Below are 20,628 nucleotides of genomic sequence, written 5' to 3'. Positions count from 1 at the left end.
TTTCTTCTCTGCTAAATATGGTGGTAGTGTGACCGTGAATTATTAGGCTGTAAATAGTTATACATAAGTGATTTAACTGAAGATGACTTTTGTTTTACAGTTTGAATTATTTTACAGTCAGCACTTCAGTGGGAGGAAGCTTACTTGGTTACATTATCTTTGTACAGGTAAATATAAATGCAGTTTCTGGTGTATTGAAAATGTACAAAGTAGCACATGCTTCACAGAATAGGCAATAAGTAATTTTCTGTTATACATGTCTCTGAACTCCTTCGCAATTTGGCATACATTTTTTTATAAAGCCATTTGTCTTTTTTTACATTCATAGGTAAATTAACATGGTTTTGCCCTTATCTCAAGCAGTATTTCTTACTTCATCTTTTATGATCTCCTACATTTTATGCATATGATTAATTACATCCAATTATTGGTACAAACATATTGATGTACATTATAGGCTTTAAAAGACCGTGGCAGAACTTCTGGGTTATTAACCAATGAGCTGACCTTCAGCCAGTTAAGTGCTCTGTACTACTTGACCTCTCGGGTGGCCTTTTAGCTTAACATAAGTACACAGAAGTTTTAAGTGAGACCAATTTAAGTTAAATTGCCAACTACAATAGAACCTTAGAGTTATGAACTGAGAAGTCAACCACTCATCTCATTTGGAACTGGAAGTGTGCAATCAGACAATATCAGAGACCCCCCCCAAAAAAAGCAAATGCAGTAGAGTATTGTGTTAACCATAAACTAAAAAAATACAGAAAATTTTTTTAAAAGAGTTGGCAAAGTAAGGAAACTGTTTCTGTGCTTATTTTACTTAACTTAAGATGGTTAAAAGCAGCATTTATCTTCTGCATAGTAAAGTTTCAAATTTCTATTAAGTCAATGTTCAGTTGTAAACTTTTGAAAGAACATAATGATGTTTTGTTGAGAGTTATGAACAATCTTCATTCCCAAGACGTTCGTAACTCTGAGATTCTATTGTACCATTTAAAAAAAATTGGTAACTTCCACTGCCTCTTGCATAAGGTTCAGCTCTGTGATTCACAAGTAGGGGGGAAGCCATTAAAAAAAATCAATCTTATCCATTAGTTGTGTGAGCCATAAAATTGATGGTTTACTTTTTTCCATGCTCATTCCTAAATTATGTATATTACACTACTTTATGATTTGTAGCATTAATTAAGGCATGATTTTATTACCAGTCATTCACATTACATTTGAAATAGTTCAGTGAAGTGGATCTTTAATAATTGAGTATCATAGTTTATTATATAAAGGTGAATGATAAAGTCAGAGTAGCACACAGCAATGTATTGCATATTCAAATGCATGTCGTGGTATGACAACTGAAGATCCCATTAGTCTACTCCTACCCCCAAACAGAATCTCAGGTTTTCAGGTAGTTCTCTCCAGTACTTCTTTCTTTCAGGGGAAACATATAATATTCAGAAAACTCCTATTATACAGAATTGTCTTTTTTCCACAGAGCATCTTTACCATAAGCCAGTGTTAACTCTAATTTATACATTGTAATGCACTGAAACCATTTGGGATTTATTTTTTTCATTACTATAAATGAAATTCTACCATGTCCAAGTACAATTTTAGAAGGCTTCACTTCATCTCTAAAACATGTTGCATATCTATATCATACATTATTGACCTGAATTTTTAGTCAGAAAGTCCATTCAGCTGTGTAGTCATTTTTGTGTGCGTATGTAATCAGGGTTTGCACCCACTCACAGCTAGATAAACACCTATGCCATGTGTACAAGTGCAAATCCCTGATCTACATGCACATCTATAGTATCATGTGTACAGGACTGCACATACATACACCTTTCAATAATCAAGTTTTATGACTTTACATTGCAAATTTCTTATACCAGTTTTTGAAACTATTATTATTATTATTATTATTACACCAGGTGAAGTAAAAATGAACTATTTGTGTAAACCTTATGTAGCCATGGTCACAACATACCAAATGGCAGTACTGCTTGCTTTCAACAACAGTGAAAATGTCAGTTACAAAGAGCTTCAGGATAGCACACAGATGAATGAGAAGGAACTGACAAAAACCATCAAATCATTACTTGATGTCAAAATGATCAACCATGACTTAGACAAGGTATGTAGTAATGTCACAAAGAAAATGTGTAACACTTCCAGTCATGGTTTGTTTCTGTCTTGTCATGATTATAACTTTTTTTTTAAACTAACAACACAAAAGATTCCACTGGTGTTTTTCCCCCAGATTATTGTCCCATATGCCTATTCTCAAATCCTTGTGGGGAAAGCATGAGCTATCTCCTCTGGAATAACCAGTGGGGAGGGATAGATGAAGAGATGTGCTATCCAAATTTCTTACACTGGCTGTACACCAGCAAGATCTGCTGAAAAGTTAACAAAGTTGAGGCTGTATTATCTTTTCTGCGGAGCCTCTTCCCATGTGCAAAACCTTCCCTTTATGGCTTCAGAGGCAATACTGTTAGGGAAAACTCTGTAAGCATAGCTCCACCAGAGTCAGGCTGATTTTGGAGTGAAGAGTTGTAGTGGCCTGATGAAAAGGCTCTGATCAGATGCTGGAACCAAACTGCTTGTTCAGCCTTGGGACCAAGAGCAGAAGCAACTAACCCTTTCCTTGATGAAACTTTCCAGAAGAATTTGGGAGGGAGGGGGAAACAGGGTTTCTGTGGGAGGAATCTGTCTGTCCCAAACTCTGACTGGCATTTTGCCAACATGCAGCAATTCCATAATTTCCACAGTACCCAAACAACTTTCAAGTAATAACATCTGAGGTAGGCTTGTGGTTCAGGCACTGAGCTGGGAAACAGAAGATATAGGTTCTGTTTCTGGCTCTGCCACAGATATCTCTGTGATCTTGGTCAAATCACTTAACTTTTCCCAGTGTTTGTGTAAAATGAAGGTATTTCCTTACCTCACACAAGAGTTGTGCGGGTAGGGTAGTTAGAGTTTTGTGGCGCTTGGATGCTATGGTGATGAGCACTATAGAAATGCTTGTAAATAAATAAACTTTGGCATCAGTAGGCTTATTTCCAGCCCCTCCAGAGAGCCTGGGCCATTCAAGAGATTGGAGCATCCACCTCAGCAGAATTGAGCTAAGGTTGTTCATGTGGTTTGCAAGACAGGAGCAGCAGACCCAAAGCTGTTCTGATAGCTGAGAAGGATGCTTTGTGATGAAGATACTTGCCAAGAAAGAATATTAGGAAGTGAAAAGGGAGCTCACAAGGAAGATTTGGATGCTTGGTTCAAGGGTACATGCCTGACGGTATCCAGAAATGAGCTCAGGTTGAAAGGGTAACTGAAAAGCCAGTGTCAGGCTGAGGGGAAATGTTTAATGGGGACTGGATGAGGTTTGAATGTAGTACGGGGAGCAATTACAGAAAACAGGGAAATCCATTTATAGTCATAGAGAAGTTGACACACAACTATTGTTGCTTTTGAATTTTGTTCTGTCTTTTAAATTCCATTATTTTGTCTGTGTAAATTGCTAGAAAAATGCTAGCTTTCTTTTAAAGTTCTACTAAAGCAGTTTACCATACTCTTTGCATAATACAAGAAAGATATAAGTAAACAAGTCAATTTCATCTATTAAACATGATTATTTATATTTGTGTTATAGTATCTCCCAAGGTGTACAATCATATTGGGTGCATATGAACATAAACATTTTTTCTTGCCCCAAGGAGATTATAGTCTTAAGTGGAGGCTTATTTGTAATAATAATTCAGTTATATTTTAATATTAAATCTTTCTTTTTGTATTGTCTCTTAAAGCATTAAAGTAGTCCATAGAATAATAAAAAAAGTGTTTTTGCTGAAGGTACCAAAAGCATGTAAAACTTAAGTAGCAGATATGAGAAAAATGCTATATTTACTATGTGAGATGTTAGGGGACTGTGCTCTATCTTTATATGAGCTGGACTAGATCATCTATTGGATCTTTTCTGTCTCTAACTTTCATAAATAATACTTTTCCTGTTTTCCTGTTTCTGAAACCTCAGATTGATACTATATGCCCACTAATTAAAAGGATATACATTTATTTGCATTTCTTTTCAGAGGATTTGTCCACCTTTTTAACGTCATTTGTTACCATAAGGGGGAAAAACAATAGCTTTCCAGTTTTCTTATTTTTCTTTCTGGACATGTTTACTTTTGTATCCTTCTGTCTTTTAGCTACAGGGTTCATGTACCAAAATACCTGTACTAATTATGTCTTACTTTCACACCACCAAACAATGAAAAAGCTGAGCTGTGCACATTCTGTCAGCTTACTTATTATTACACAAGTCAGTGAACTCCAGGGTGCTGGAACAGTGAAATGTACTTACATCTGTTTTGAAAGTGGTTTACCGGTATCTAAACCACACAGCAGCTAGGAAAGAAAATGCAAAGCACAATGTATGTTACATACCATACTTCCTTTCTGTTCAAGTAAAAAGCTGGGAAATTAACTTTTTTCCACTTTGGTGATAGATTCACTTACTCGTTCTAATCATTTTCTTCCTAGTGGCTGTTTGGCATAGACTGTATTTTTGTTCTGATTTATACTTAACAATTTAAGCATAATAATGCTAACAGTTTTTGATACTCTATATAGATTTTAATTGCTGATCTTTAACCCTTAATAAATTGCCAACACTGTGCCTCAGTGGCAAAAATATTTAATAAACTAGATTTCTTGTAGAACGTGAAATTAATGTTGCTATTTTAGCATGTCATTAGATAAATATTGACTGCCTATGTTCTAAATATTGGCATGTGAGCCAGCCAGTGGCTTGGCAGTATTCCAAAATACTACCATGAGGGAGCCCAGTAACTTTCCATTTTCCTGTGGTTGGAGAATTGGTAGTGTTTGTACAGATTATTTAATGAGAGACTGGTAAAGAAGATAGGTGCTTGCCCTACAAGTCATCATGCTTGCCAGTTTAGAGAGGCATCGTCTTTGGAGTACAGTGAACGGCTACCATGGCTATCAGGCATGAAGGGGATAAAAACAGAGACGTTTCGAAAGAACTAGGGTTAGAATGATGAGAGAACCCATAGTTGGATGACTGTGTACACAACAACAATAAAATATTTTAGGTGTTTTCTTAATTTCTTTATTATGTAAGCAAACTATGCAATATATAGAATGCTTGTGAAAATGTAGCTGTCTCCCCTAGATTCTGCTGTAGATAAATAGAAATCCTAGTCTCCTCTGTTGGCCTAAATGCAATGTGTGTTCTCCAAAAACTCTCCAAATTGTGTTTTAGGAATACTAAAACAAATAGAGTAATAGAACAAAAAATTACGTTCATTGTTTGAACTGATTAACACTCTTGATATATGGCAGTGTTCTTTCTGTTTTTTATTTTGGTTACAAAATAAGCTGACTTTCCAGCCAAATAAGATGTAGCATGAGAAAAGTTGAATAACTCAGTTCAAATGGTTCTTCAGAATTCCAAAACTTTAAAGAATTCTGTCAGTGAATATTTGAGCCATATTTAGGTGTATTAATTTTCCACATAAATTGTTAGCCCTCCTTGGAAAATGTATGTGCTGTTATGCTTTTTGGCAACGTTTATGTATGTTAAAATACACAAATGCTTCTTTTATTGCAGGAAGATATAGAGGCAGAATCTACTTTTTCATTAAATATGAACTTCAGCAGTAAACGAACAAAATTTAAAATTACCACATCAATGCAGAAAGACACACCACAGGCAAGTATTTTTCAACCTCTTTAAACGTCAACAGCTTAATAAAAGTGTTATTTAAAACTGATTTAATCTAAATCAATGTAACTGGTGTAACAGATGCAAGTGTATGTACAAAGGGGTTTAATTAAATCAATTAAAAATATTTTAGTTAAACCAATGAAAGCTTTGTGTGGATATAAGGCTTTAAAGAGGGCAAGAAGGATCACTGGGCTGATAGAATAGGTTTGGACACAAAATTGAAGGGAAGGGAAAGGACCAGTTATAAACTGCCTCTTCTTGTCACCCATGGAACTCACTGCTCTTTCATCAGCAGTTTGTGGCCAGAGGACTACTTACTGTTGGGGGAAAAAAGCATTTTCAGTACAAACAGAAAATCTAACATGGTTATTGGACCACAACTTGCTGCCTGAAAGGGCAGTTGGTTTTTGGGTGACAGGAGAAGGGAGATGCAGTTCTGAGTCCCAGGACCCAAGAAAGAAAGATTTTTTTTTTTTTTTAAATTCAAGCATCATTAAAACATTTTTAAGATAGATTAAAACAAGTATTTATAAACTTTTCCCTACTATTTCTTCTTTACCAGGGACTGTTTTCCTGGTGGAAAAAATACCCCAGAAGTTGAATTTCAAATCATGAGCCATGTTATGATGTGAATAAACTCCCATAAGATGTGCAATAGTAAATTGGTGCACTTTTCAGGTAGTAGATTGAAGGTATTCATACCTCACAATCCACTAAAGCATGCACCATTAACCCATTAATGCACTCCTTGACTTGTTTTATTGCTATAATAATATTCAGAGGCATTTCAGCTAATTCAGATACTGCTAATAAAAATATCCTAGCCTTTTGCAAAAGACATCTTTTTCCCGTGACAATTTCTGCAGTGTTGTTGCACTGTTAATACAGAAATCTGAGACACACTGGAAACTGAAAATACAGAAACACACACAATTACCACATGCGCTCCAGTATTTATTTTTATATTTTATTTTATATTAAAAATACATTTTAAAAATTGAAATGAAACTGTTACAGAAATCCCATTCTGCCAGTTTCAGAGAACCCACAGACCTTGTTACAGACCATGTTCAGTTGCAATTTGCTTCAGAATATATGAAGCTTTACGTATACAGCCTTTAGAAAAGTGCATTCAAAATCAACAGCACCTATAAATCTTTCAGGAAATAACTTTTTTTTTTTTTTTTTTTTTTGGTTGTTTGGTTCTGTTTAAATTTTTACAATATTTTTTATATTTGTGTGTATCTATATGCTTGTTAGCACGGTGAACATAACGTAAGAACGGCCGTACTGGGTCAGACCAATGGTCCATCTAGCCCAGTATCCTGTCTTCCAACAGGTGGATGTTGAATTAAAAGAATCCCATCAAAGCCTGAACTGATTGTTTCCCTTTCTGCTTAAAGTATACTAAGCTAGTGGAGTAGCAACTTTTTGAGGGTAGACATTTCCATTCAAGGCCTCCATGTGGTTGTTTATTATTTGGGCATAATATGCCACCTTTCATAGTTTCTATGGAAAATATTTTACAGAACCATTCTTTAGTAAGACTGCTAGGTTCTTCAGTTTCATAGTCTTCTCAAGGTTATTATCCTTAAGAGTTAGTCAGCTGCAGGCACATCTGTCTAAAAATGGAAATAGAATTATATATCATTTCTTGTTTCCTTTACTGAGGATAACATCCTGAAACCATAGCTTATTCCTTTTCCCTCTACCAGGATCTTTACCTTTATTCATCTATTGCCTTTTGCATGAAGTCCATACCCCATGGCTTCACTTTCAAGATCCATCTCAGCTGTGGTGCACCTTTTATATGTGTTCTCTTTTCCTCTTCCCTTATCCTTCCACTTTATACTATTCCGAATATACCCTTGCACTCTTATCCCATTCCCAGATTTTCGCCATCTTCCATGCCACCTCTTGTGCTTTGAATTCTCTCATCTCAGACACACACCAACTTTCCTTTCTTCCATTGAGAACATCTTCCTCCTGAAAACACCGCTTTTATAGAGCCTTTCTGCACTTTGAGACATCCTCACCACTTCATGATAATGCAGGCAGACAAGACCATTTAAGGTCCTCCAGGCAGGAGCTTCTCTCTGTTTGTTATATAAAACACTGATCACTTGAATTATAATGTATCGATTATAATCTGACTGAAACAGTAAGCATTTCTCCCTCTGTATGTTGGGGAAGAATAGGCCATTTGTATAGATTGGAACAGTTTTAATCAATTTCTCATTAAAACAGTTCCAAGGGATTTACACTTAAAGGGATTTGTAGAATTTTAAGGAAGCTTTACATTTAAAAAAATTAGCCAACACTACAAGTACGCAGAGCTGTAATTCTGTTTGTAGATCATGCTTTATGTAGATTAGGCTGCAGTACCTGTGCAGTCTGTTCCTAAAATGAGAATATGTAGCTTCAGAGGGATCTATTGGTGGCAGTTATGGGCTACAGAGGCTCTTACACTGCTTTTGTTCCCTGCTGTTCACGTAGCAGGGAAAGAGGGTTTGGACAGGACACTCTGACACTGACCCTTAACTGTGGTTTTGGCTGCTTAGGGCTGTTAACCGTCGTGAGTTACAGCAATCTTGAGGCTGCCTAACTGAGCACAGAGAGGCTGGTGTTTCACAGTAACTTCAGCTGGATCAAGCCAGTGCAATAAATGAACTTTTCGCTACTTTAGTACTTCTCCCCCGTCTCAACTTGCATTGCGTGTGCTATTGTCATAGACAAGAATCTTGCCCAGAAGCTCTAAAATTGAGATTTAATTTAGCTTTCATTGTTAAAAATTGACTCTTTTCCTTTAAGAAAGTCAAAAGCATTGATTGTAGATGTTTTATGAATGCTTATTGATCTTAGTGTATTTGCAGCATCACCATTCTTCTTCCCATATTTCAGGAGATGGAGCAGACCAGAAGTGCTGTAGATGAAGACAGGAAAATGTACCTTCAAGCTGCTATAGTTCGTATCATGAAAGCACGTAAAGTGCTGCGACATAATGCTCTTATTCAAGAGGTAAGGGAAAATGCTGTCCTTTATCATGATTTAGATGAAAAGCTGTATGATGACAGAGTGCAGAGTTCAATCGCAAAACTGAGGCAATGTACACATCAGAATTAATATTTTAATGAGACTGGGAAGAATTTTACTATAATTTCTTTAATTCAGAATGTAGGAGTTTTACTTAAGTGGGGATGTTTTCTTGACTTTAGCAAAGCTTTTGATACAGTCTCCCACAGTATTCTTGCTAGCAAGTTGAAGTATGGGTTGGATGAATGGACTATAAGATGGATAGAAAGCTGGCTAGATCATCAGGCTCAACTGTAGTGATCAACGGCTCAATGTTTAGTTGGCAGCCGGTAGCAAGCGGAGTTCCCCAGGGGTTGGTGCGGCAGCCGGTTTTGTTCAACATCTTCATTAATGATCTGGAGGGTGGGGTGGGTTGCACCCTTAGCAAGTTTGCAGATCACACTAAGATGGGGGAGTGGTAAATACTCTGGAGGGTAGCATACAGAGTGACGTAGACAAATTGGAAGATTGGGCCCAAAAAAATCTGATGAGGTTCAACTAGGAAAAGTGCAGAGTCCTGCAGTTAGAATGGAAGAATCCCATACACTGATACAGACTGGCGACCAATTGTCTAGGCAGCAGTTTGGCAGAAAAGGACCAAGGGGTTACAGTGAACAAGAAGCTGTATATGAGTCAATGGTGTACCCTTATTGCCAAGAAGGCTAACAGCATATTGAGCTGTATTAGTAGGAGCATTGCCAGCAGATCGAGGGAAGTGATTATTCCCGTTTACTCGGCACTGGTGAGGCCACATTTGGAGTACAGTGTCCAGTTTTCGGCCCCCCATTATAGAAAGGATGTGGACAAAGTGGAAAGAGTCCAGCGGAGGGCAACAAAAATGATTAGGGGGCTAGTGCACGTGACTTATGAGGAGAGGTTGAGGGAACTAGGCTTGTTTAGTCTGCGGAAGAAAAGAATGAGGGGGCATTTGATAGCAGCCTTTAACTACTTGAAAGGGGGTTCTAGGAAGGATAGAGCTAGGCTGTTCTCCATGATAGTAGATGACAGAACTAGGAGCAATGGTCTCAAGTTGCAGTGGAGGTCTAGACTGGATATTAGGAAAAGCTTTTTCACTAGGAGGGTGGTGGAGCACTGGAATGGGTTATCAAGAGAGGCGGTGGAATCTCCATCCTTAGAGGTTTTTAAGGTGTGGCTTGATAAAGCCCTCGCTGGGATGATTTAGTTGGCGTTGATCCTGCTTTGAGCAGGGGGCTGGACTAGATTATCTCCTGAGGTCCCTTCCAACCTGATCTATGATTCTATGTTTAGTTGTGGTCATCTGGCCGTGCAATTGTCTCTGTCACAGGCATTAAATGTATAATTTTCACTGTGGTACCCAACAAGCCCAAAGCTCTTATGATAAGGCTGGATTTCATTTTGCTTTATGGCTCAGGTTTTCAAAGTAGTCTTAAGATTTAAACATATATCTCAATTTTAATGTGAGACAAGTGTCTAAATTCTCTAGACTGCTTTGAAAATGCCAACCCATTGATTCTCCCCTCCTCCCACCACCCTGGAACAAAATAAGCATCATTCCAGAACTGTACAGCCAGAATTTTCAGAAGTCACTAATGATCTGGAATAATCAACTTGAGACCTGAACGCCCACCTTCTGAAAATCAGCTCTTTTAATGTATCTTAGTTTGAACTCCCCAAAATTGAGAAACCCTAAATCCTAGCCACTTTTGAAGACTCTGGCTTAGGTGATCTTCCATCACTTAAAATCACATCATTATACTATCTGATAAGCCATCTACACACTATACCAAAATCCAATCATAACCAAGTAATATAGTAAGTAAATCAATACTCCATTCCATCTCAGAATCTACCTTATTCCCTCAGTACTCCCACCTGGCCTAAAAGACAGGTGTGCTTTACAGCATGCCTAGGTGATCAGTAGGTTTAGGCTATTTTGTATCAAGAAAGAAAGTCAAGAAGGTCTTACAGAAAAAAACATGTTGGCAGCTCCCTTCCATACATAACTTAAGGAAGCTCCTGCTCGGATGCCTCTGCAGAACTCAATTCTGGCAGTACAGAACTGGGAAGGAAGCAGTCTGTCAAGACCAGTCCTGAAACATTTAGAGCTTTATAGGCAAGACCAACACTTCAGTTTCCACCCAGAAACTGAATGGCATCCAGTGAAGATCACAGTGTTGTCATGTATCTTGTTGACACTCCACTCATCAAGTGGTCAAAGCCACAGCTTCCTAATAAACTTAGAGTAAACTTTTCAAAAGTCCCTTACTGACTTAGGACCATAAGTCCCAATTTCTGAAGAGATTTAGGCACTTAGGTGCTAAAGTCACTTTTGAAATTGGGCCTTAGGGTGCTAAGTCACTCTGGCACTTCTGAAAGTTTTTTCCAAGATTCAGAGCAAAACGAGCATAGTGGTATAGAAGTCTAACAGTTAGCGCTAAGTGGGTGCAGCCTTCTCTAGACTAATTTGTTTATGCTAAGAATAAGTCTCTCCTATATGATTCATATGCTAAAACTTCAGCCTCTTCACAGTCCAAGTTGAAATGCTTCTTTCCCAATTCTTGCACCTTTTTATTTCTTGTCAATATCAGTACATTCAGATTTCTGAATATTACCTTCAGTCCTATGACATTTTTCCAGCAAAAAATTATTTGTCACTTCTTTGTCTGAACACTTGCACCTTTTCCTGTAGATACTAGTGGCAGTTTATATGTAGCCACACACCTCCCACCGGGCACCAGATTTCTGGCTGGCAGCTCACACAAGAACAGTGGCTCAGTGCTCCCATTTTAGGGATCCCAATGCTTAAAAGTTTTTTTGCTGGTAGCAGCAAGCACAAACTTCCCCAGCATCCCCACCTCCCCATTAGGGAATCAGAATTTCCAGAACTCTGACTATTGAATGGGATTATCTGCTGAGTTTCTTCCTGTTTCTCCCTACTTCCCTACCATTATGCAACAGGTTAAATGAACAAATAGAAGGCCAAGAGAAGCTCCATCTTTGAGGCAACCTTCTTAGGACGCATAGAAGGGGAATATTCTACCACAGCTTTTCTCAGTATATACACTCATGCTGTCCCACAGAAAGGGATTTATAATCCAGATCTCTAGGGGCCTCTGCATCCCACCCTACACCAGCCAAGACTCCTCCAGAGACATCTCAGCATAGGGAGGTCAGTCCTCTTTTTCACTTGGGACTTAGCATCCCAGAACATCCTCGTCAATTAAGGAATTTTCAGACCATCATGCCTCTCAAGAGGCTGAACAATCAGATCAGTGAAGAAAACAAAATTTAGGCTGAAGACTCGAGTTTCCACCATCACTACAGTCTTTCCAGTGGACTTTCTAATGACCATGGGCCTGACAGATACTTCCTTGCATATTCCAGTCCAGCCCTCTTATCTGAAATTTATTTTATCTGCCTACAGAAATCATCACTACCAATACAAAACCTAATCTTTTACTCTGTGTACCCCAAAGTGCTTTGGAAGGTATTGTTAGTAGTCAGTTTGCATAATTCAGGGTTTCATTTTATGCTAGAGTTTTTAGAGCATAATCCAGGAAGCTTTGCAGAAAGATTAGGAGGACCCTCTCCATGCTTTTGGCACACAAATATGTGATGATTTAATATCTAATTTTTATATAGGAGGTACCATCATTATTCCCATTTTACTGATAAAATTTAGGATAATTTTTTAATCCCTTCTTAAAGGAATCAAATTACCTACTGGGGTAAATGTTCAGAAGCACCTAAGTGATTTAGAAGTATAAATCCCATTTTCAGAAGTGACTGAGACACTTAGGAGACTGCCACTGAACTTCCATGGTAGTCATACATCGTGGCTACTGAGCAGCAACTCCTTTAAAAAAAAAAAAAAATTTCTTCTCTAAAATAATAGACTCACCTGGCCTCCCACAGACCTTCTTCTCTCTTGGGCTGTGCAAGAGTAGGGGCCATCCTCTTTTACCTTGAGTCTCCCTCAACACTGGTAAGTTCTTCAGCAATGTTTATGATGGTGTCTTCCATAATCCTTGTGTATGTAGTTATCACAGTTTTTTCAGTTTATCTACTAATAATTCAGTGTTCTTCTTCGAGTAGTGTCACTGTGGGTGCTTCACACTAGTTATTGGCGTGTCCTCGATCGGAGATTTTTATCAGCAGTGCTCGTACAGGTCGTGCATGCGCCATTGCCATCTTGCGGCACTGTTAGCACCCTTAACGGTGCACACAACCCAACCCCCTTAGTTGTTTCTCAACCATCAGTGGTCCAAAACGGAGCCCTCAGCAGTTCTCCTCAGCTCATCAGTTAGCTTGTTGTTAGTTAGTTTTATTGTTAAATTTTAATCAACTTTCCTTTCAGTACTTACCCTCCTTATAGTCCTGCCAAAAAAAAATTATGTACTTTCCATTTTCCTCTCCCCTATAGAGTAAGTTTGAGTTGCTCCCTTTCATGGAACTGTGCACCAATACATCTGATATGTGAATGGAAAGGGTGTGGTCAAACTCCAGAGTCATATGAACAAGTCTGAACTGCCTCAACTAGTTGTAAGAAGAGAGGCACAGCTCAAATGTCTCACTGTGGGAGAAGTTAGTTCCAGAAAAGATTACATTTCTGCAGATCATATTAGGCATTTAATGCATCTGTGCAATTCCTTCAAAATCTGGGGGTGAAGCAGCACAGCTATAACTGATTAGATCTTAGCAGACAATTTTGGTTATGACGGATAAGGAGGAACAGAATCTAGCTCATTCCCTCTTAGCTTTGCAGGAATGAAAGATGTGGAGTAAAGTTATGGGAAATTTGTTACCTGATGATTTCTGAGGATAATTAAAACTTTTGTTTGTCAGGTCATGACTTTTTTTGTTACAGAGAATGCCTTTTAGGGTTTTTTCATTCAAAATATGGTCTCTGTCACCCCAGCCAATCTGCTACTGAAAGTCTCCATTTTTTCAAATTTGTCTTTTTTTGTCTGTATAGTGGAGTATGGGAGAGTGTGCTCATTTTTTAAGTGGTTTTAAACCATGTATTTTATGAATGGATAACATGTTTTGTCCAAACAAATACGCTACCCAGGGTTTCATAAAATGTTTATCTTTTGGTGTATTTTGGTATTTTTCTATCTTCATATATATGTCCTTAAACGGTTAGTGATGGCTATTCAAAAGGAAAATTTTGTCCTTTTTTTTTTTTTTTTTTAAACTAGTATTACTGCCTTTTTTCCTTTAACAACAACCAGCCTTAATTATGATGATGCATGAGGAGAAAACCCTGCTTAACTCTGAGATCCAATGGTAGATTTAACTTCTTTAGTTCTCTCTCTACTTGTAATCTTAAACACAATTCATTTGGCAATCAGGCTATAATTCCATGTGAAAGGAACACTGTCAATCACCTCAAATTTGCCTCAACATTTTTTTTTATAAAAACAAACTGTTACAAAACCTAACACTAATACAATTATTTTAGTTTTAAATTCAAATTTAAACTGTTCTTTTACAAATAACAAATTAGTGTTCAGAAATGAAACACTGTTGTGCTGGTAACTTAGTTGAAATCACTTAGGTCAGTTTCACTTCTATCTATTTGTCTGCCAAGCTGACAAATTCAAAAAGAAAACAACATGGATAGTGGAAAACACATTTGGATTTTTTTTAATTATTATCTTTTTTTATTATCTAAGACAGTGGTTTTCAACCTTTATTTATTTGCGGATCCCTAAAAAATTTCAAATGGTGGTATGGACCTCTTTGAAAATCTCAAACATAGTCTGCGGACCCTCAGTGGGTCTGCAAATTACAGGTTGAAAACCGGTGACATAAGAAGTTATTAATATAGGTAAAGAAAGTTGTTTATACTATATGAATTTTAAATTGAATGTTTCCCTTCATCTGTTCTGTGGCAGAAGTTAACCAAGTGGTGCAACTGTAAGTTACAATTTTCCATTCATGGTAAAAGTACACTTAACCAATAAAAGACATAGATAGATATAATCAAGAAGGAAACAATCAGGGTGTATTTTTTTATCTTAGTGCCTGTTGGAGGCTTTTGCTGTCTCTCAGAAATATAGTATGTCAATCATTTTTGTTCCTTTTTTATTTAGAGAAAATTAACAGTACCTCAAAGCAAATGCATATACCTTTAATGTCAATGAATAAGTGATACATTACATGTTTTCTTTCACAGGTAATTAGCCAATCAAGAGCTAGGTTTAACCCAAGTATCAGCATGATTAAGAAGTGTATTGAAGTTCTGATAGACAAACAATACATTGAACGAAGCCAGGCCTCAGCAGATGAATACAGTTATGTAGCATGATGTTGCTATCCAGCAGGTGTGGTTGTAAGGAGATCATTGCTGTCACTGTTTGATGTGTTCCTGTGGGAAGAAGCAGGCCTGTGCCTCCATAACTGGTCACTTGGCAGCCCCTGTTTTTCTGCTGTTTACAACATCACCAGTGCCACGTCATGAGCGTCAAAGAAAATGCCTATAGATATTTCAAGCTCATGTCATTATGACATTTCTTAAAACTTTACTGAAAGAATGAGTGAAGTATTGCTGAAATGTGGAAATTTGGTTGGGTACCATGCTTTTTTTTCCCCCCTCCTTCACGTTTGCAGTTGATGTTTTTTAATGTATCTTAAAAGAAAAAGTTAAACTAAATATTGTAATATGACAGATATCCTAATAATTGTATCTACATTAAAATGTAAAAAAAAGATGAACATGATACTGCTGCTTGTCAAATAAAAAAATAAAGAAATGGAATGTGTCTCCACGTTAATGATTGTAAAAGTAGCTATGGAATCATATTTGTTAATATTCTGTGGCCCTAGAAGCTGTGAAAACAGTATCAGTTATGTTTAATTCCCTCCCATTTAGTTCTTTCATAGGGACTTGTTTATAAGGAGCTAAACACCAAACATGGTAAGTAAAACAGTATTCTAAAAGAAGATATTTAAATTAAAGTACATGTTCTGTTTTTCTGGGATTAGGCTAATTTTGATGTATTTTGTCAATGTCTAAAGGCTGTGTGTGGGGGGGAGAGCGGGTATATATATGTGCATGTCTCAATATACAGGGGGAGAATGACCAGGCAATTGGAGAATTAAAATCTCATAATTCATGAAATTAGGCTAATTATCATAAATCTCCAACTGGTTTGTGTAGTCATCACACTTCTGAGAAGGAATATAATTGACCAGTAATTCAAAATTTGCCTGTTCTTTCACTTTATACTACATATGTGGATCCAAGCCCTACATACAGAAGGCACCTGCTGCTTCTACTCTCCAGTTCCTGAAGAGGATTTCTGTGTCCTTTCTCCCATGCTCCTAAGGCATCTTTTATACACTCCTTTCTCCCACTGCTTCCTCTCCTTTGCTAGCTCCCCACTGTAGAAGTGGCCGTCCTGCCTTCACTAAGGCTGTTGTTCAGTCTCTCATTTCCTAGATGATGACACACTAGTGAATTACATGAAGGGTTCATTAGATTGGCTTGTTGTAATGTGTTTAACTTTGGAATCCATTCAGAATGTGCTAATACAGTTTGTTTACATGGCTCTTGCTGAGTAAGTAACAATAATGGGCACTACACATTTCTGTATACATGGTGCGTGATTTTAGTAGCATTGTTAGGATGATCTAGATTCACAACATCAAGTTCACCTCCCAGAATAATATCCAGTACTGATCTGAGTGATAGAATACAGTAGGTCCCTGTAGTGAGGCGGCATAGCCTCCCTCTGAGCCAGAAGGAGAGGATCCACCCTCCCTACCCAAGTGGGTGGAGCCAGACTGGGAGTGTGGGGAGGGACAGGAAGTATAAAAAGCAGAGTCTCCAGCTCAGTTGGGGCTAAGATAGCGAGGGAGACAGATGCATCTGGGTCGCTCCAGGCTGCTGCCTTTGCAGATGGGTCCAGAGATGTCCTGCATGCCAGGGAGTTTGGACCTGCATGGGAACCGCTAGGACTGACACCCTGACTAGTAGTCCCCATTCTGTAGAGTGGGAGCTCAATTACTGCACTTTCAAAAACATGCATTTCACACTTGGTGGAGCAAGTTGTTCCTGGGCCATCTAGAAAAGATTTGGCACAAATTTGAACCTCTATAATGGCTATCTTTATAAACAGAAGTTCTTTCACTTTATAAAAAAGAGGAAAACATTGCATGACGTAAGAGCAAAGTGGCAAAAATAATATAATCATCAAATCTTTTCTCCAGTTAACGATCAACGATGATACTAAAGCTTCTTAAAGCAAATCTATACCTTATTTCCTCTTGTGACTTCTCAGTGTACTAGACAGCTCCTTACTGTCCAATTGTCTAATCCCATGTCTATACTCACACTAGAATTTTTAGTATAAACATGTTTACACTGTGGGTATTGCTGTTACAATGCTAACATTTCATCTAATCAGAAAACTTTTACAAAGCACTTTTTACAGAACCATGTTATACGCTAAACAGAATTTTTGCTGACAGTGCACCGGAACAAACATCTGTGGCTTTAATGTTACCTTATCTCTGAGTCTTTAAATATCTAAAAATGAAAGGAGTAATAATTTTTTTCAGATTGCATTTCTTAGTCAAGACATGTCTAGTCGTTTTAAAACATCCATATATTTCAGTTGGCATCCACATATAGTATCTTTCATAATTATACACGGACTGAGTCAGTGCCCTTCTCTAGAAATGTAGCTGTAGCTATGCAATGCTTTGAATTTTACTTTAGAATTTATTCCTTACCCACACCCTCCCCCCAGGGAAAAAGCAGGGAAAAGATTCAACCTTCTCAAGTTGGTTAGTCCACTGAAGTCATTCTTGGCATAGGGTGATATAGCTTACAGCATTGTGCTACAGACTGGCAACTGAACAGCCTGGCAAGTGTCATCTCATACACCAGCAAGTGCTAATAGGCAACCAAGAAGGTGAAAACAAAAACAAAAAAAGGAAAGACGGAAAGGCAGATTTTTAAAAATGCAATAGTCTTTTTATTCTGGAACAAAATTAAATCTCAGAGGTTTTCATCTGTAATAAGCCTGTTAACATATGTGATTTGCTGGTATATTTGTAGCCAGACCGCTGGCTCTGAAAACATGATTTTGTCCAGCATCTGAGACTAAACCCTTTTTCCTGATGTTACTGCCACTCTTAAACTGGCATTATAGATCATTCCTACATGATGAGGAAATTGATTTTAATTCTAAATTTATTTTTAAAAATTAAGGTATCCTGTGCCTTTCTTCCCCAGATCAAACTCTGCATTATTTGTATTGTTGAACTTTGTCTTGGACTCTCATAGTCCTGTATCTATGCAGTGCAAAGAAACATATAGGAGAAAACTTTCAAAATCGTTTGAGAGTATATCTTCCTTCATCTGTTCATAGCTCCCCACTTTCAGCAAGTGTACCAGTATTCTGAAGAATGTATCTATTGACTATGTAATAGACAAAACTATTTTAGGAGAAAATATTTTTTATAAACTGGTATCTTTCAATTATATTTAGAAAAGATAGAAAAAGTATCTATTAAGAAAATAAGTGGTAGAAATGTATCCTGTAACATATATGCTGATGACTAGGGTAAAGAACAAATGGGGAAGGGTGTCCATATTTTTACAATTCCACATTTCTACAAATGTGTTAAGTACCTCACATTAACTGGCATATTAATGTGAGGTACTAAAGTCTGGTGAAGATACACCCTTCAGGAGCAATTGTTCCTGATCTGATTAGCATTTAGCTTCACTGTGATCTGAAGACATCCAGAGTGGTGTGAGCTGAGACAAGTTTTGTGCAACTCCAGGGAGCTAATGAAACAACATATTTTTTGCACAAAATAGCAGGAGCAGGAATCAGATTATAGTAATTGTGAAACAGTGCAAGATTGACTTTTGCTTTCCTTGACTGAGAGCAAGTTTGGATTCTGCTGTAAGTACTGAAGACTGTGCTAGACGGTGTCCAGAAACTAGACACCTATAAACTGGTGTACAAAAGAGGAAAATAAGTGACATGTATAGGATTTATGTGCCTCCATGCATGTGCATGTTGCTTTGTGAGGAAATAAAGACAAACTCCCTGCCTTGTGAATCAAATCAAGAATACAATAAAATGAGAACAGACTATAGGAGATAAGAGGGGCAGCAGGCTGTGAAAGAGGGTGTGTTGCATTTGGGAAGTCTAGTTTCTTCAAGTGTATGTCCTTAGGAGTGCTTCATGGTACGATGTGCCTGGGCACATGCACTCTGGACCAGGGATTTGAATTAGCCTGTTTATGCTCACTAATGACCTCGTGCCTCAGAACAAGGGCTGTGATGGGCTGTACAAACCCCACACTGGGCAATTAGGGGTTAAGGGATTATTTTGAGCCCAGCCACCCCTGCTCCGCCACTCCTGCAGCAAATACTCCATCTGTTGGAGAATTAAAAGAGAGAAACAGCTATTTTCTCATTTGGGCAGCAGAGTTGGAAGAGAGCAGACCGGCAGCCCACAACTCCAGCAGAGCAGAAGGAAACGTAGAGTCTGCCGCAAAAGGGCCCTCCTTGAGGGAAGGGAGGACCCACCCCAGAATAATCAGAGAAGGGAAATATCCCTCCACCACTCTCTCCAGCCTGTGGATATTGGTAATCCCCTCCCCACAACCCTCCTGCTGGTCACAGGTAGTGGCCATGACCATTAGACCTCACTTCCCCACCAAACCCCAAGGGAGGATTATTACAAGGGCATATGGGGAGGAGCGGACCACTGCTGCTTCAGTTCCTTTTCAACAGCCCCTGGCTTGAGACAGAGCAATTGTTTCCACTGCTTCCTAGTGGCTATTTAGTTACTTTGTCCCTTATTGATGTTTCTTTTATCTTCTCATTATTATTGGCACAAATTGTTGCCTTTGGGGGGAGGTTCCCCCTCTTTTACTTCCCTGCAGTTTCCAAGATTGAATATTTTGCTCTCTTGGCCTCTTATCTGGGGTACACCAAAAGCCCCAGGATTCAAAGCCTGCCAGACCTGCAATAGGTTTTTCCCCTGGAGCAACAGGTATTCTAGCTGTCTCCGGTGTCTTGGTGTCTCTCACATTCCATCCAAGTGCAAAGTTTTTACAGAGTAAAAGGGAAGGAAGTGACACTGAAGCTCCTCATGCAACACTCCCTAAACTTTAGGCCTGTGCGGTTTGACTACCCCTCACGCCCAGTACCTGAAACACGCCCAAAAAAAGAAAGTCTCTGTCTGCTGAGGGAAGAAAAAGAGGTGGGTCACGTTGGAGTTGTTCCTGAGGAGATCTTGTGTCCTGAAATGGGTATCCCCAAGGCTCCATCAGACATCAGCACCAGAATTTCGATAATGTCTAAACAGACATCCCAGGATAAGCCTGCCAGCTAGAAGTGCCAAAGTCCATCTTCCCTGACATCCTTCAGGAATCAAGACTTGTCAAAATCTAATGACATGAGACAGTCCAAGGCACCAGTACCATCTTTATCCCGGTCTCATACAGAGCCCTCTCTTGCCTCTACTCCTTCTCTGGCATCATCTTCCTCAAGCTGCATGTGCCCAGAGAGTAGAGATCCCACCTCAACGGTTCCCTCAGCACTGCCCTCAACCGCAGCTTGCTTCCTGTTCCTGACTAGGTAGTGCCCCCAGTTTTCACTATGCATTATCACAGCCCTCTGGCACCCTCTAAGTTTCTTTCAAATGAAGATATCTTCATTTTCGAGAAACCGGAGTCCCTCCTCTTAAGGGGGCCTGAGATGAGTTTCCCACTGGTGGCACTATGCCCACTAACCACTTCCCTTCATCAGGCTACAGCAAAAATCCAAGCCCGAGTACCCACTCATT

At 38.5% G+C, this 20,628-nt stretch overlaps 1 protein-coding gene across 6 annotated transcripts in view; it reads left to right on the top strand.

The window, feature by feature from the left end:
- CUL2 (cullin 2) overlaps positions 1–15,585 on the top strand; it is a 93,546-nt gene extending 77,961 nt beyond the window's left edge. For 5 of the 6 annotated variants that reach the window (XM_067542634.1, XM_067542637.1, XM_067542632.1 and 2 more), the window contains 5 exons: positions 101–167; positions 1,935–2,137; positions 5,636–5,737; positions 8,654–8,770; positions 14,988–15,585. In XM_067542634.1, the coding sequence (XP_067398735.1) occupies positions 101–167; positions 1,935–2,137; positions 5,636–5,737; positions 8,654–8,770; positions 14,988–15,119 (621 nt within the window). In that variant the 3' untranslated portion in view covers positions 15,120–15,585. The remainder of the gene's footprint in view (positions 1–100; positions 168–1,934; positions 2,138–5,635; positions 5,738–8,653; positions 8,771–14,987) is intronic. The other variant, XM_067542636.1, reaches the window with a different exon arrangement.
- Positions 15,586–20,628: the final 5,043 nt, after the last annotated feature.

Source organism: Emydura macquarii, unplaced genomic scaffold (genome assembly GCF_026122565.2).
Source record: "Emydura macquarii macquarii isolate MOO-44397 ecotype Brisbane River unplaced genomic scaffold, CSIRO-AGI_Emac_v2 contig_719, whole genome shotgun sequence".
Taxonomy (NCBI): domain Eukaryota; kingdom Metazoa; phylum Chordata; order Testudines; family Chelidae; genus Emydura; species Emydura macquarii.
Note: the sequence above shows the minus strand (reverse complement) of the source record. Positions and strands in the feature narration are given on the sequence as shown.